We start from the raw sequence: 12,810 nt of genomic DNA on the forward strand, positions 1-12,810 counted from the left end.
GAGGGAGGAGGGGGAGTTTTTAGGAGTCACTGGAAATAAGTTTAGGCCATTGGCCTTGCTATAGTTCCTCCTTTTCCCACCCTTCTGTCTCCTGGCTCTGACAGACCATATCTGACTGGTCATTAAGAAATCTGATAGATGTTCCTTTTCCATTTTCACAGTGGCCAATCTAACTCAAATCTCAAAGGCCCCTCTTCTCTTCTTACCACACAACCCAAAGGATTTGTAGTCTAGGAAACCAAAGGATAGTTTAATCAATAAATCAATTTATTTAAAATAATATGTTACAATTAATTACACTAAGTGACATTACCAAACAATTTTAGAGTGGTTAGCTCTAGAACAAGGAATGAAAGAAACACTGTTAGCCATTATGTGTCTGTGTATTTTCTTTTCACATTTCTTAAATCACAAATAAAAAATACAAGATACTGCAGTGAAAATACAATTAGAGTTTCTCTCAAATAAATTAAAAGTGTGCATGGCCAGGGTGTGGAGGGTGGGGCAGGGGAACTGAAGCCCAGCTCACTGGCTTAGAAGGGGGGCATGATATAAAACTAATGTCCAAGTTTAGCAGTTGGCCAGTGCCTTAACCCCAAGTCACTCCTCCTCTGAGTTCTGCTCTTCCCTCCAGTCCAAGGCTCCCCACCACACCCCGGATTATTGCTGAGGAGTTGTTGCCATTCTGGTAGAGCATGGCTGATGTGATATGCTCAGACTTAGAGAAAGGGAGGAGGTGGAAAGGAAGGCAGGGAGCTAACACATTTGGCCCCCTGCCTCTATTCTCTCTCAGTGTTCAAACACATCAGCCTCCTTTCCTCCCAAAGGAAGCTAAGGTGACACAATGGATCTGGTGAAGGGACCTAGCAGTAACTTGGAGTCCAGCAGACCAAACGGTTTCTCTGCTGAGCTCAGCTGACAGCAAGATGGAGAAAGGTGAGGGCACAGTAGTCCCTCTGGGTCTGGGACTTTATGTCAACTAGGATGCAAGTGCCTTTGAGAAAACGGACTCCTGGGAGCCAGGCCCCTTAGCTGGCCCATTCTGCAATGAGAGAGGGAGTTGTCACCACCTGTCAATGTCCTGTCTTGCTACTCCAATCACGGGGTTTGGTGCAGTAAGAGGGGGAGGGCCCAAGATGTTGGCCTGGCTAACAGTGAAGCCAGCTGGGCCAGTCAAGGGGTGATGAGGCCTTAGCTACGTAATTCCTCCCTGAGAGCTCTTTCCAGGCCTAGGAGCCACCCTGAGCACTCCTCTATGCTGACATTCAGCATTGGGCAAGGGGAGGGCAGAATGACAGAGAGTAAACTAAAAGGGGGGGGGGAGCAAAAAGCCCTAGGTCTGGCCCAAAGGAACGTTTCTCATGGCCTGTATCTTCTCCTGATCCACAAAAGAAATTCTAGCTCTTACCACAAAGGTTAGAAACTGAGTGTGGCAAGGAGAACAACAGAGAGCAAAGACTGGATAGAAGCCGCCTTGGGCAGAACCCAGGACCAAGTTGGGGACTAGACTAAGGAAATGGGGAATGGGGTAGGGAAAGAGTGTTACACTAACACTGCTTGATGCAAAGAGCTCAAGTCTGTGGAGCTTCACAGGCACCAAAATGAATGGCCACCTTGCAGAAGAAGGCGCCGTTGCCAGGGCCACCCTCTTGTGCCCCCTCCAGCCACAACTTGGCACTCTGTTAGCAGCCAAGCCTCAAGAAGAGAATTGACTAGAGTCGGTTCCTACACAGATTCTGCCCAAAGGTACTATGCAGTTGCCTGGCCAGAGAGGGAACAGAGCAGCACCTACCCCTTCTGGGGCCTCCTTCTAAGGGAACCCCACATCTCACCGTGGGAGGTCAGCACTTGGGCGGACACAGGGACTTCTCTCATGGTAAGGAGGAAGAACAGGCTACTGCTATTTTCACAAGGGGGACAAAGCTGGTGTCAGAAGCCTTTTTTTCTTTCTTTCTCCAGAAGCCACTTTAGCACCCTGGCATGGGAACTCAGCAGAGCTCCTTCCCAGGGTCTTCTGGCTCATTATCAATGGAAGCCAATTGAAGTTAGTCTGAGACAGCCTGCAGATCAGGGAAATGCTGTCTGCAGTTCTGTGATGCCTCCTGGAAATGGAGAAGGGGAGGGAGGACAGGAGGTTCTATATGATGCTGCAATCCCTTGGGGCAAGCAGCTGTCAGGATCGCAGAGGGGGACGGGAGGAGAGGTGGCATCAAGGTGATGTGCAAAAACAAGCTACAAAAACAAAAAAACAAAATTTCAAACCACCAACTGTGGCTACCTCCCAGTTAGACAAAGCAAGAGGTGCCACCCAGTGGAGGTTTTTATTCAAAGGGTGGAGAAGGGAAAAAGAAGGCTCAAAGATGTGTTTCAGCTCCATCAGGACCTGACTCAGCTTGCAATGTCACAGCAACACAGCCTGGGTTGAGGATGTTGCCCTGCCTGTTACCTCTGCTCCCAGCTCTTCTGGGTCTGGAAAGGTTTACCCGCAGGGTCAGAGGAGGAGATCTCTGAGAGACAAAGAGGTCTCCCCTCAGTTTCCTTTTAAGTGAAAGTTGAGGCCCAGCCCCAATGAGTCCTATCCCTACTGCTCCTTCCTGTTGGCTTGGGGTGGGGGTGCTATGGTTTGGCTGGCAAAGATTCGGACCCACTCCACATTTTCAAGCCCTTGGGACATTAGCAGGTCAGCCTCCAGCCCTACTGTTTAAAAAGTCACAGAGAAAGTGACAGTCATGGGTGACTACTGGGCAAGAGTGGAGTGGGGAAAGTTTATATACATGGGACGTTTCTTCCTTTCCCTCCCTAAGTCCAGTCTTTGTGCCTGCAGCCATCAGCTTTAGCTCTGATCCCTCAAACTATACCTGCTTCAAACATGACAGAGAGGTGGCCAGTGATGACTGTGATGTGTCTAAGTTCCTGTGGTTTCCTCCCCTCTCTGCTTGGCCAGTCTAGGAAAAGCACTCAAGGGGCCCTTAGGGAGCAAGGAGGAGAATGAGGTCTGATCAGGAAGCTAGATGGGGCAGAGAGATGGACTGGGGAAACTGCCTTGAAACCAAGAGCTTATGCCAAGCCTAAAGACCCCCCTGCACACCTGTGGCTTTGCTGTTTTCTAGAAGCATAGCTCTTTCTCCTGTTCAGCAGCCTCTTGGAAGATCAAGGAAACTAGCTCCTTGCTCCCCAGACTCCATGGCAACCAAGCTGGATCTTCACGTGATAAAAAAATTAAAAAAAAAAATAAAAATAATAAAGGAGGGGAAAAACCCAAGCAGGTTGTAAACTTTTCGAGTCCTTCACGAGGAGAGGTATTTTTCCCTGTAAAATATATTTTTTCCTTTTTTTTAAAGTTTGTTTCAAAACAAAGAGAGCGTTAGAGAGAGAAGTGGATTCTAGTGAAAGGTGTGTAAAAACACAAGCTAAAAAAGGTACTGCCATCGATATGAAATTTAAAAGAAATATATATATGTATATACGTGCAGCTAATTTGTGTATATATAATTTTTTTTTACATACATACATACATATATATGTCTGAACAGTGCAAATGGATGGAGTTCATAGTTCCAGTTTTAAAAACAGAGAGCATGGAGGGTCTGTTGGTGTGAGGCCCAGATGGGAGGACAGGGATACCTTTGGCGAGGTGACTGGGCTGTTTCTTTTCCTGCCTTAACTTAGTGGGTGCTGGGGGCTGACCAGCCTTGCTGTTCTCTACCAGCTCAATTGCAGAGACATGGGGTTCAGAAGAATTATTAATAATATTTAGTGGAGGGCTTTTGAATATAGTAACTTTTCCCCCCCTTTTTCTCTTCTTTTTTTGTTTTTGTTAATGGTTACTCTGTCTACATGGGAGATGAAAAGGATGAGATGATGAGGGTGAAGGCAAGGGGGAGAAAGAAAGGCTAGGTGGCCACATCCCTCTGCTGTGACCTCGCCATCTGGAAAATGTTCTGAAAGGAAGAAAAAAAAAAAGAGTTACTGGGGAGCCTGAGGTGTCCCCATTTCCTCACCTGGAGAAAACCCCTCAAACAGAATCAGCAGAGGTGGGATGGATCCATCTGGTTAGCCTCTTCCTAGAGAGCACTTCTAGAATCCAGTCTCTCGGAGATAGAAGGGGCCGTGGCTAGAGATTACCATGGGCCAGCCTTCCTGTGGTCGACATCTAGGAACTGTGATTTGCTCAAAGTCGTCAGTGAGGGAAAAAATCTAGGAGATAATCCAGAACTGATTCCCAGTGTCTGATATCTTCCTATTACACCAATAATGTACATTATTCATGTTCCTGAATTGGACTTTCTACATAGACCATTTCTTTGAGAATAGGCAGCTAACTGGCCAGAAGCATCCAAGTTCTGCCCAAGCACTGGCATACAGACAACAGCAGATACCACCACCACCACCATCAAAATAGCAGAGGGTCCATGAAGTCAGGAGATGGAACAAAATGCAGCTAGTGGCCGCCCTCGAGGAAAGAGAAGAAGCAGGGTTTGTTTGTTTGTTTGTTTGCACAGTCCATTCAGCATGGGAAGGCTAACCTCTCTGGAAGCGCGTCCTGGCTCAGAGAGGATACCGTCTAACCCATATTCTCAGAGAAATGCCATGGAAGGGAGGGCCCCAGGCATTTGGACAGAGGCCTGTGCCTTTTAAACAAAGATGAAGACGTCGATTCAAGACTGTTTACAGTTACCTCTTTTCTCCATTTGAGCTCGCAGAAAACCCTCTCAAAGCATTCATGCATATAATTGAACTGAAAAACAAAACAAAACGATGCTCATTGGCTTCTCAAAACTAGCAAAGTGTTGGGCCTCTGAACTCCTAGCCTTGAGTCACTCCACAGTCCAGATCTACTCAGCCCAGAAAAGCCAAGAGGAACAGCAAAGCAGGAACAGGTTATCTCAATACTCTCTGGCTCCTTTTAATGCTAACCATAAAATTAACAATCTCAGTTGGACTCAGGAAAGAAGGAAGAAGTAGGGGCCCTGGAGGTTGAAACAGATCCCAATCTCCAGACAAATACACATACTCTCTCTCTGGCTCCTTCTTTTTTTAATATTTATTTTATTAGGAGAAGGAGGAAGAGAGATGAGAGAACCAGAGCATCCCTGGCACACATGATGAGAGGGACTGAACTCTGATCTCATGCTCAAAAACCCAGTACTTCCTCATCCGCTGTATCTTTGGCTCCCCTCTTAGGAATTTAGTGTAAGGAGAACTTTAAACCCGATCTACCCCTGCTCCCCGGGCATGTTACCCAATCTATCACTCACATATGGTGTGAAGATTTTAACCCATCGAGGCTTCTTCTCTCCACGTGCATATTCAAAACAGAAGGCCATTCCTTCTTCATCTGTATCCCATCGTTGCATCTCGTCCCATTCAAATGCGATTACCTGGTTCTAAACAGCCAAGAACAAAAGCGTAAGCATGAGGATGCTGGGCAGCTTAGGTGGAGTGTTCTGCACTAGGCAGAAGAGAAATGAGTGGGGGTAAATGGATGGCTTCCATGCCAGGCGTGGAAGTCAGTGTGAATCCAAGGGAGGCATGTATCCTTGCAAACCCAATTCCTACTCATCCATCCCAAGGAAAACAGTCTTCAGTTCATTCTTCCGAGAAGGATGAAGTCAAACATAGCAAGTGAGTGGGTATCAACTCATCTCCCGTGTCCCCCAGGCTCACCTCCAGCTGCCCTTCTTCCGTACAGGCATGCAGTTTAAAGTGTGTGATGCTAATGGCTGTGATCACGTGCCCCTTTCTCCTTGAATCACAGGCACAGTGTGGGAAGATGATTTCATTGTAGCCCTCACAGGTCCTTAGCATGTTGAGGTACTAGAACCATGGAGAGAGGAGGCAGTTTTAGTGAGGCACTGACCCAAGGTAAAGAGCTCATAGGAGGGAGCAAGCATGTCCTCTCAGCCAGCTGCCTGACTTCACACGCACCCCAGCAGTGCTGGAGTCCACAGCCAATTCCCACCTCTGCCCTGACCCACCCTTTTTCTATTCAAACAGTCAGTAGAGAAACTGCAACCATGAATCCCATGACTAGAAGGAGATTCCCAAGGCCACTTGGTCTAGTCCTCTGCTTTCACTTCACCTCAGGGCTGAGAAACAAGTCAGTCCTTATAACTAAAAAGAAACTAAAGTTTCTTTCCTTCTTTTCTCCAAGAAAAGTTACAAGGATCTCAATAATGTCTCTAGTATATGTTTCTCCTTGAGAAGCATCTAGACCAAAATCAAGCCATTCACATCAGGCGATGAAGCAGGTCTGCAGGTGTCTGTCTTTCTCTCCCCGTCTCCCCCTCCCCTCTCCATTTCTCTCTGTCCTATCCAACAATGACAGCAATGACAACAATTATAATAATAACCACAACAACGATAGACAACAAGGTCAACAAAAGGAAGGAAAAATGGCCTCTGGTAGCAGTGGACTCGTGGTGCAGGCACTGAGCCCCAGCAATAACCCTGGAGGCAAAACAAGAACAACAACAATAACAACAACAACAAAAACCTATCTTGCCCTACATATATATGAATGAATGGGACATACACAAAGAAAGACCAGAGTACCGCTCAGCTCTGGCTTATGGTGATGCTGGCAATTGAACCTGGGATCTTAAAAGGTTCAGGCATGAAAAGTCTTCTGTAGAATCATTATGCTGCCTCCCTAGCCCTTCTAGTCCTATTCCTAAATTTGAGTTTTACTGTAATTTCTTTTTCTTTTTTTTTCTCTTTCTTTTTTAAATTTTTATTTCTTTATTGGGTAATTAATGTTTTACATTCAACAGTAAATACAATAGTTTGTACATGCATGTAATTTCTTTTTCTTGGTTAACAGGGGTATGGGGGTAGGAGGTAAACCCAGTACCTTGTGCATATGGGACACAAATGAGTCACCTCTGGGCTGGTTTTCTCTCATGGGGATATGGGAGGAGTGAGAGGACTGAAAGAGAGGGAGAGACAGCACACAAATGCTCCCAATTCATGAATCTACTTCAGTGCTGTCCATGGTGCTTTCAAGTCACGTGGGACCTCAAATTTAAAGGCCTTTTGTATAAAGTAAGGTGTGAGATCTACATAGTTATCCTTGTAAAAACAAGCAAAAATTTTTTGAAAGAGAGAAACATGTTGGAGGTGACCGTACTTAGTTAAGTAACTAAAAAAGTGAAAGACAACTACCAGGTATACTTCCATTTGTATATGGAATACAGAGAATTGAAACACATAAACTTGCAAAAAAGAATTATATTGTTTAATTTTTTTTCCTTTTTGCTGCCCTTGTTGTTTGTCGTCGTCGTTATTGATGTCGTCATTGTTGGGTAGGACAGAGAGAAATGGAGAGAGGAGGGGAAGACGGGGGGGGGGGGGGAGAAAGATAGACACCTGCAGACCTGCTTCACCACCTGTGAACCGACTCCCCTGCAGGTGGGGAGCTGGGGGCTCGAACCAGGATCCTTACGCCAGTCCTTGTGCTTGGCGCCACGTGTGCTTAACTTGCTGTGCTACCGCCTGGCTCCCAAGTGTTTCCTTTTTATAAATAAAAAATAACAAAAAAAAAAGACCAAGTATCAGGAACTGGGCAATTGTGTACCCAGTAGAATGCACAAGGACCCAGATTTAAGTCCCTGGTCCCCATCTACAAGGGGAAGCTTTATGAGTGGGGGCAGTACCTCATTTGTCTATTTTGCGTTCTCTTTCTCTCTCTCTCTCACCGGAAAAAGAGAGAAAAGACAGGGGAGACAGTATAATGGTTATGCAAACAGACTCTCATGTCTGTGGCTCCTAGGTCTCAAGTTCAATCTTCCTACCACCATTAGCCAGAACTGAGCAATGTTTTGGTAAAACAGCAAACAAACAAACAAAACAAAACTGGGAGGAATAGAGCTTTGCAGGTACTCAGCCCAAGCTACAGCCCTATTGGAAAACATAAATTAAATCAAATTTAGTGTCAATTCTTTTTTAAAAAATGTTTATTTATTTATTCCCCTTTGTTGCCCTTGTCGTTTTATTGTTATAGTTATTATTGTTGTTATTGATGTCATCGTTGTTGGATAGGACAGAATGAAATGGAGAGAGGAGGGGAAGACAGAGAGGGGAGGGGAAGACAGACACCTGCAGATGTACTTCACCGCCTGTGAAGTGACTCACCTGCAGGTGGGGAGCCAGGGGCTCCAACCGGGATCCTTATGCCGGTCCTTGAGCTTTGCGCCGCTTGCGTGAGCTTACTAACTTGCTGCATTACCGCCCGACTCCCTCTACTGTCAATTCTTAAGTAATCTTACCTTCATTATATTTAATGCTGTTTATCTCACTTTTTAAAGATACACTGGGGGGGGGGAGACCATAGCACTGAAGCTTACTTAAATATGGTAGGAATTAGGGGCTCAAATCTAGGTCGAGCACACAGCAAAGCAGCACACTATCCAAGTGAGCTATTTTGCTAGCCCTGGACATGTCTTTTTGTTTCAGTACTTGTATATGAAAAAGAATACTGCCTGGTGTCTACTCCTAAAGTTGTATGCTTATACACTACCAACATAAGCTCTTTGTGTGCTGAAGCTCCTTGTGGATGAACAATGGACTTAACATTACACTTTACTTTGCTATCTTTTTAAAAATTTAGTTAAGCCAAAGGTTGCACTATTTTTCCCCAAACATTTTTGAATAACAGGATTAAGAGGTAATAAGGGGCCTTTTACAAGGAGGTTATGGGGAAGTAAACATACCATGACCATTTTTCTTTGTTCATACAGCTTCTGTAATTGGTAGGACTTTTCCTCTGCTTTGATGTAACCTTTTTTCACATCATCGACGGCCTGTCATCAATACAAAGGCAGAAGAAATATAAAAATAATTATCAAGTACATTCCAGATAAAAATAAAATTGAGACATTCATTTTCAGAAGAATTCATCCATCTAAACCATATTCATTAAGCTCTGTCACATGGGTTCACTTACTGGTAAGTGGCATTTTAAAGAGTATCTGGCATGTGCTCAAAGATTGTTCTAGGTACTTGAGGGGTTTCTCCTGTTAAGATATTTAAATTCTGGCTAATTCAAACATGTGAAACAATGAGAGTGCACTGCAAGACAGAATATAATACTGTGTTAACAGTAACAGGGAAATAGCACAAATGTATAGTTTGGACAGTAATGACACATACAGCCAGCACAGGAAAGCTTATTGCCGACTGCAGTTTGCTGGGGAACCCTTGGTTGAATGGACTGAGCAAGAGAAATTATAAACTAACACCAGGAAACCAGAATGGGTTCGAGTTTAAATACATTCAGGACTTCTGTGACTGATCTGAATAAAAGGTAGTACATGTCAGAGAGCAGTAAAAACACTGGATGGATAGGTTAGCAAGACAAACTATGTGCACCACTTAAGGTTCAAACCTATCCCCCCAAATGCATTGAAGGAAGATTAGGTATTGTGATCTCACTCACTCTGTCTTTCTGTCTCTACTTTTAAAAGAAGGAGAAAGAGAAAAGAAAAAGAAGTCAAGACTTTAGGAAGAGGGGGTCAGGTGGTAGCACACAAGTGGTGAAGCAGGTCTGTGGGTCTCTATCTTCCCCATCCCTCTTAATTTCAATTTCTCTCTGTCCTATCAAAAAAAAAAAAAAAAAAAAAGACTTTTAGGAAGATCAATTCACTTACTTGATGAAAGAAGTAGGTAACAGCGAGGTCATTGTCATTTAAGAGAATTTCTTCTTCTGTTGTGAAAAGCCATTTTCGAATGGTCAGGCAGGTGCCAGGCACAGCTGATGTATAATTCTGAACGTAGAGTTTATGAGGAAATTCATTAGGTGCCAACTTACGTACTGAAGAGAAGATAAAACAAAGAAAAGATATATAAGGACTTTCCCTAGTATATACTGTATAAGAAAGACCAAGAATGGCAGGCTATTATTAAACAAAACACAAGTCTAGATTTATCAAGTTCTGCCTTGAGAACACAAATTTCTTGCCAAAGCTCTGACAAGGAACAGTCAAGTCTCAAGATGACTGCAGTTAGTAGGCCGACTCTATAGACATTATCCACTTCAAATTCAGATAAAATACTTGATCCATTATCCAGTGAGCTATAATGATGTCGCCGACATCTATAAAGTAAGTCTCTCCTTGGGGCCAGATGTTGGCACACCTGGTTGAGCACACCCATTACCAGCCATGTGTATGCATTCAGATTCGAGCCTCTGCTTCCTGCCTGCAGGGGACCAGCTTCATGAGTGGTAAAGCAGGTCTGCAGGTGTCTCTCTCTCTCTCTCCTTTCTGTTCCCCCCCTTAATTTATCTCTAGCCTATCTAATAAAGGAACTAATGTGATATATATCTATATATATATATATATAAATTTCTTCATTTATCTAACTATGGTATATTCAGTCTCTCATGAGGCAATTCTCAATAAACTGCTTTTATTTTTAAGAACTGAAAGGCTCTCTCTACTACTCCCTACTACACACCCCCAAAGTAAAGGAAAACCTTTAAGACATTCATCAAAATTAAGTGTATTTGATTTATTTTTATTTATTTTTTAATATTTACTTATTTCCTTTTTGTTGCCCTTATTGTTGTTGTAGTTATTATTGTTGATGTCATCGTTGTTGGATAGGACAGAGAGAAATGGAGAGAGGAGGGGAAGACAGAGAGGGGGAGAGAAAGATAAGACACCTGCAGACCTGCTTCACCGCCTGTGAAGTGACTCCCCTGAAGGTGAGGAGCCGGGGGCTTGAACCGGGATCCTTATGCTGGTCCTTGCGTTTTGCACCATGTAAGCTTAACCCACTGCGTTACCACCCAACTCCCTTTTATTTTTATTTTTTCCCCTTTGCTGCTCTTGTTGTTTCATCATTGTTGTGGTTATTATTATTGTTGCTGATGTCGTTGCTGTTGGATAGGACAGAGAGAAATGGAGAGAGGAGGGGAAGAAAGATAGACAACTGCAGACCTGCTTCACCACCTGTGAAGGACCCCCCTGCAGGTAGGGAGCTGGGGGCTCGAGCCGGGACCGGGATCCTTACGCTGGCCCTTGTGCTTGGCGCCATGTGCGTTTACCCCACTTCACTACTGCCCGACCTCTAAAAAGTGTCTTTGGAATAACATTACTTCCTCTTCCTAACAATGAACAAACAGGGAAAAACAATTCCACTCAACAGCTTTTTTTTTTGACAACTCAGAGCTTCTACTGCTGATTGCTTAGTTTTGTCTGGAAAAGACACTTAATATTTCCCATGCCACTTACTAACTGAAGTTTAGAAAAGGGTAAAACTAGGACACTCAATATACTGATTTCCTTGCAATGCTTTCTAACATTTATACCTGCCTAATCAGATGGTAGGGAGTTGGAAAAACTAGTAAGATGGCTCCTTCAGGAGGAATTAAAGCTGTCTTACCTTGATTTGGGATAGCCAAATAACCAGAATCTACTAGACTCTCTTTTTCTGGAGTGAGGGAAGTCTGATCAATAATAACTTCTATTTCTATTTCTAGCCTCAGTTGTGTGTGTGTGCACGTGGGGGGGGGAGGGAAAGGGGGGAAGAGGGAGGAGATAAAAAGAACCATAGAGAGGAGGAAATTAACACCACTTGGAGCAAGTCTTCAGACTTTCTACCTTTTGTGGTCTTAGCACTACTAATGTGACCAGCATCCTTAACATTTATAAAATATAAGAGGGCAGTGGAGATATGCAAAAAACTTTCATGTCTGGCACTCTGAAGTCTCAAGTTGGAACTCCAGCAACATCATAAGCCAAAGCTGAGCAGCGCTCCAGAAAGAAAGGAGAGGGTGAGAAGAAGAGAGGGAGAGAGGGAGGGAGGGAGAGGGAGGGGGAGAGGGAGAGAGGAGGAGGAGGAAGAGAAGAAGGGGGAGAAGGAGAAAAGGGGAGGGGGGGAGAAGAGGGGAGGGGAGAGGCGAGAGGAGAAAAGAGAGGGAGGGAGAAAGAAGAAAATATAAGAGAAACTTTTCTTTCATATTGCAATCAAATTTCCTAGGGTGACAAAACGCACACCCAGAAGCATATGTTAGTACTAAATCAAAGACTTATAAGCAATACACATGTCTAAGTTCTAAAAACAAGTTATTTTAAAATATCTAAACAGGAAATGGGCCAGATAGGGGTGACAGCATAATGGTTATGTAGGTAAACAGACTCTCATATGTGAAGTTCCCAGGTCCCAGGTTTAATCCCCTACACGACCATAAGCCAGAACTGAGCAGTGATCTGGCAAAGAGAGGAGGACAGGGGAGGGGAAGGAAGCAAAAAGGGTCAGGCAGTGACATACATACTTGGTAGAGCAGACATGTGCAAGGACCTGAGTTCAAGCCCACAGTCCCCACCTGTGGGGGAAAAGCTTCTTAAATGGTGAATCAGTGTTGTGCGTATCCCTCTTCTCTCCACCTCTACCTCCCACATCCCTTTTGATTTCTGTCTCTATCCAAAAAATGAATAAATATTCAAAATAAATGAATAAACAAATAAGAAAACAGGCATAAAGTACACTAAAACAAGTTGTGACTAGAGCTTCTCAGAGTGATTTCAGTGGAATATTTATCTTAAATCTCTGATGTAAAACAACCCTTAAAATATCTGCTTCAATAAGTGCTCACGTAAATTTTATAGTTACATCAAGGGAAAAAAGATCCGTTGTCAGACACTTATTTTTCTCGAGTTTAATGAAATTTGTCTGGTCTGCTTGTTGGAAAGTCCTCATGAGTGACCTCTCCTGTCCTCAAAATCCTCTTGATGCAAATTGTTTCAGCTGGATAGCATCTGAAAGCTTCAGCATTAGAATAAAGTACCTTCCAAACAGAATTTATTA

The 12,810-nt window shown here is 43.9% G+C and overlaps 1 protein-coding gene across 4 annotated transcripts in view; it reads right to left on the reverse strand.

Annotated features, from left to right (window-relative positions):
• Window positions 1-244: 244 nt before the first annotated feature.
• The window catches only part of SNX27 (sorting nexin 27), a 68,481-nt gene continuing 55,915 nt past the window's right edge, over window positions 245-12,810 (reverse strand). For 3 of the 4 annotated variants that reach the window (XM_060201689.1, XM_016191525.2, XM_060201690.1), the window contains 5 exons: window positions 9,648-9,811; window positions 8,712-8,801; window positions 5,668-5,817; window positions 5,259-5,387; window positions 245-4,738 (listed from right to left, as the gene is read on the reverse strand). In XM_060201689.1, coding sequence (XP_060057672.1) covers window positions 4,565-4,738; window positions 5,259-5,387; window positions 5,668-5,817; window positions 8,712-8,801; window positions 9,648-9,811 — 707 coding nt within the window. In that variant the 3' untranslated portion in view covers window positions 245-4,564. The remainder of the gene's footprint in view (window positions 4,739-5,258; window positions 5,388-5,667; window positions 5,818-8,711; window positions 8,802-9,647; window positions 9,812-12,810) is intronic. The other variant, XM_007530660.3, reaches the window with a different exon arrangement.

The sequence above is a fragment of the Erinaceus europaeus genome, chromosome 11 (genome assembly GCF_950295315.1).
Source record: "Erinaceus europaeus chromosome 11, mEriEur2.1, whole genome shotgun sequence".
Classification (NCBI taxonomy): domain Eukaryota; kingdom Metazoa; phylum Chordata; class Mammalia; order Eulipotyphla; family Erinaceidae; genus Erinaceus; species Erinaceus europaeus.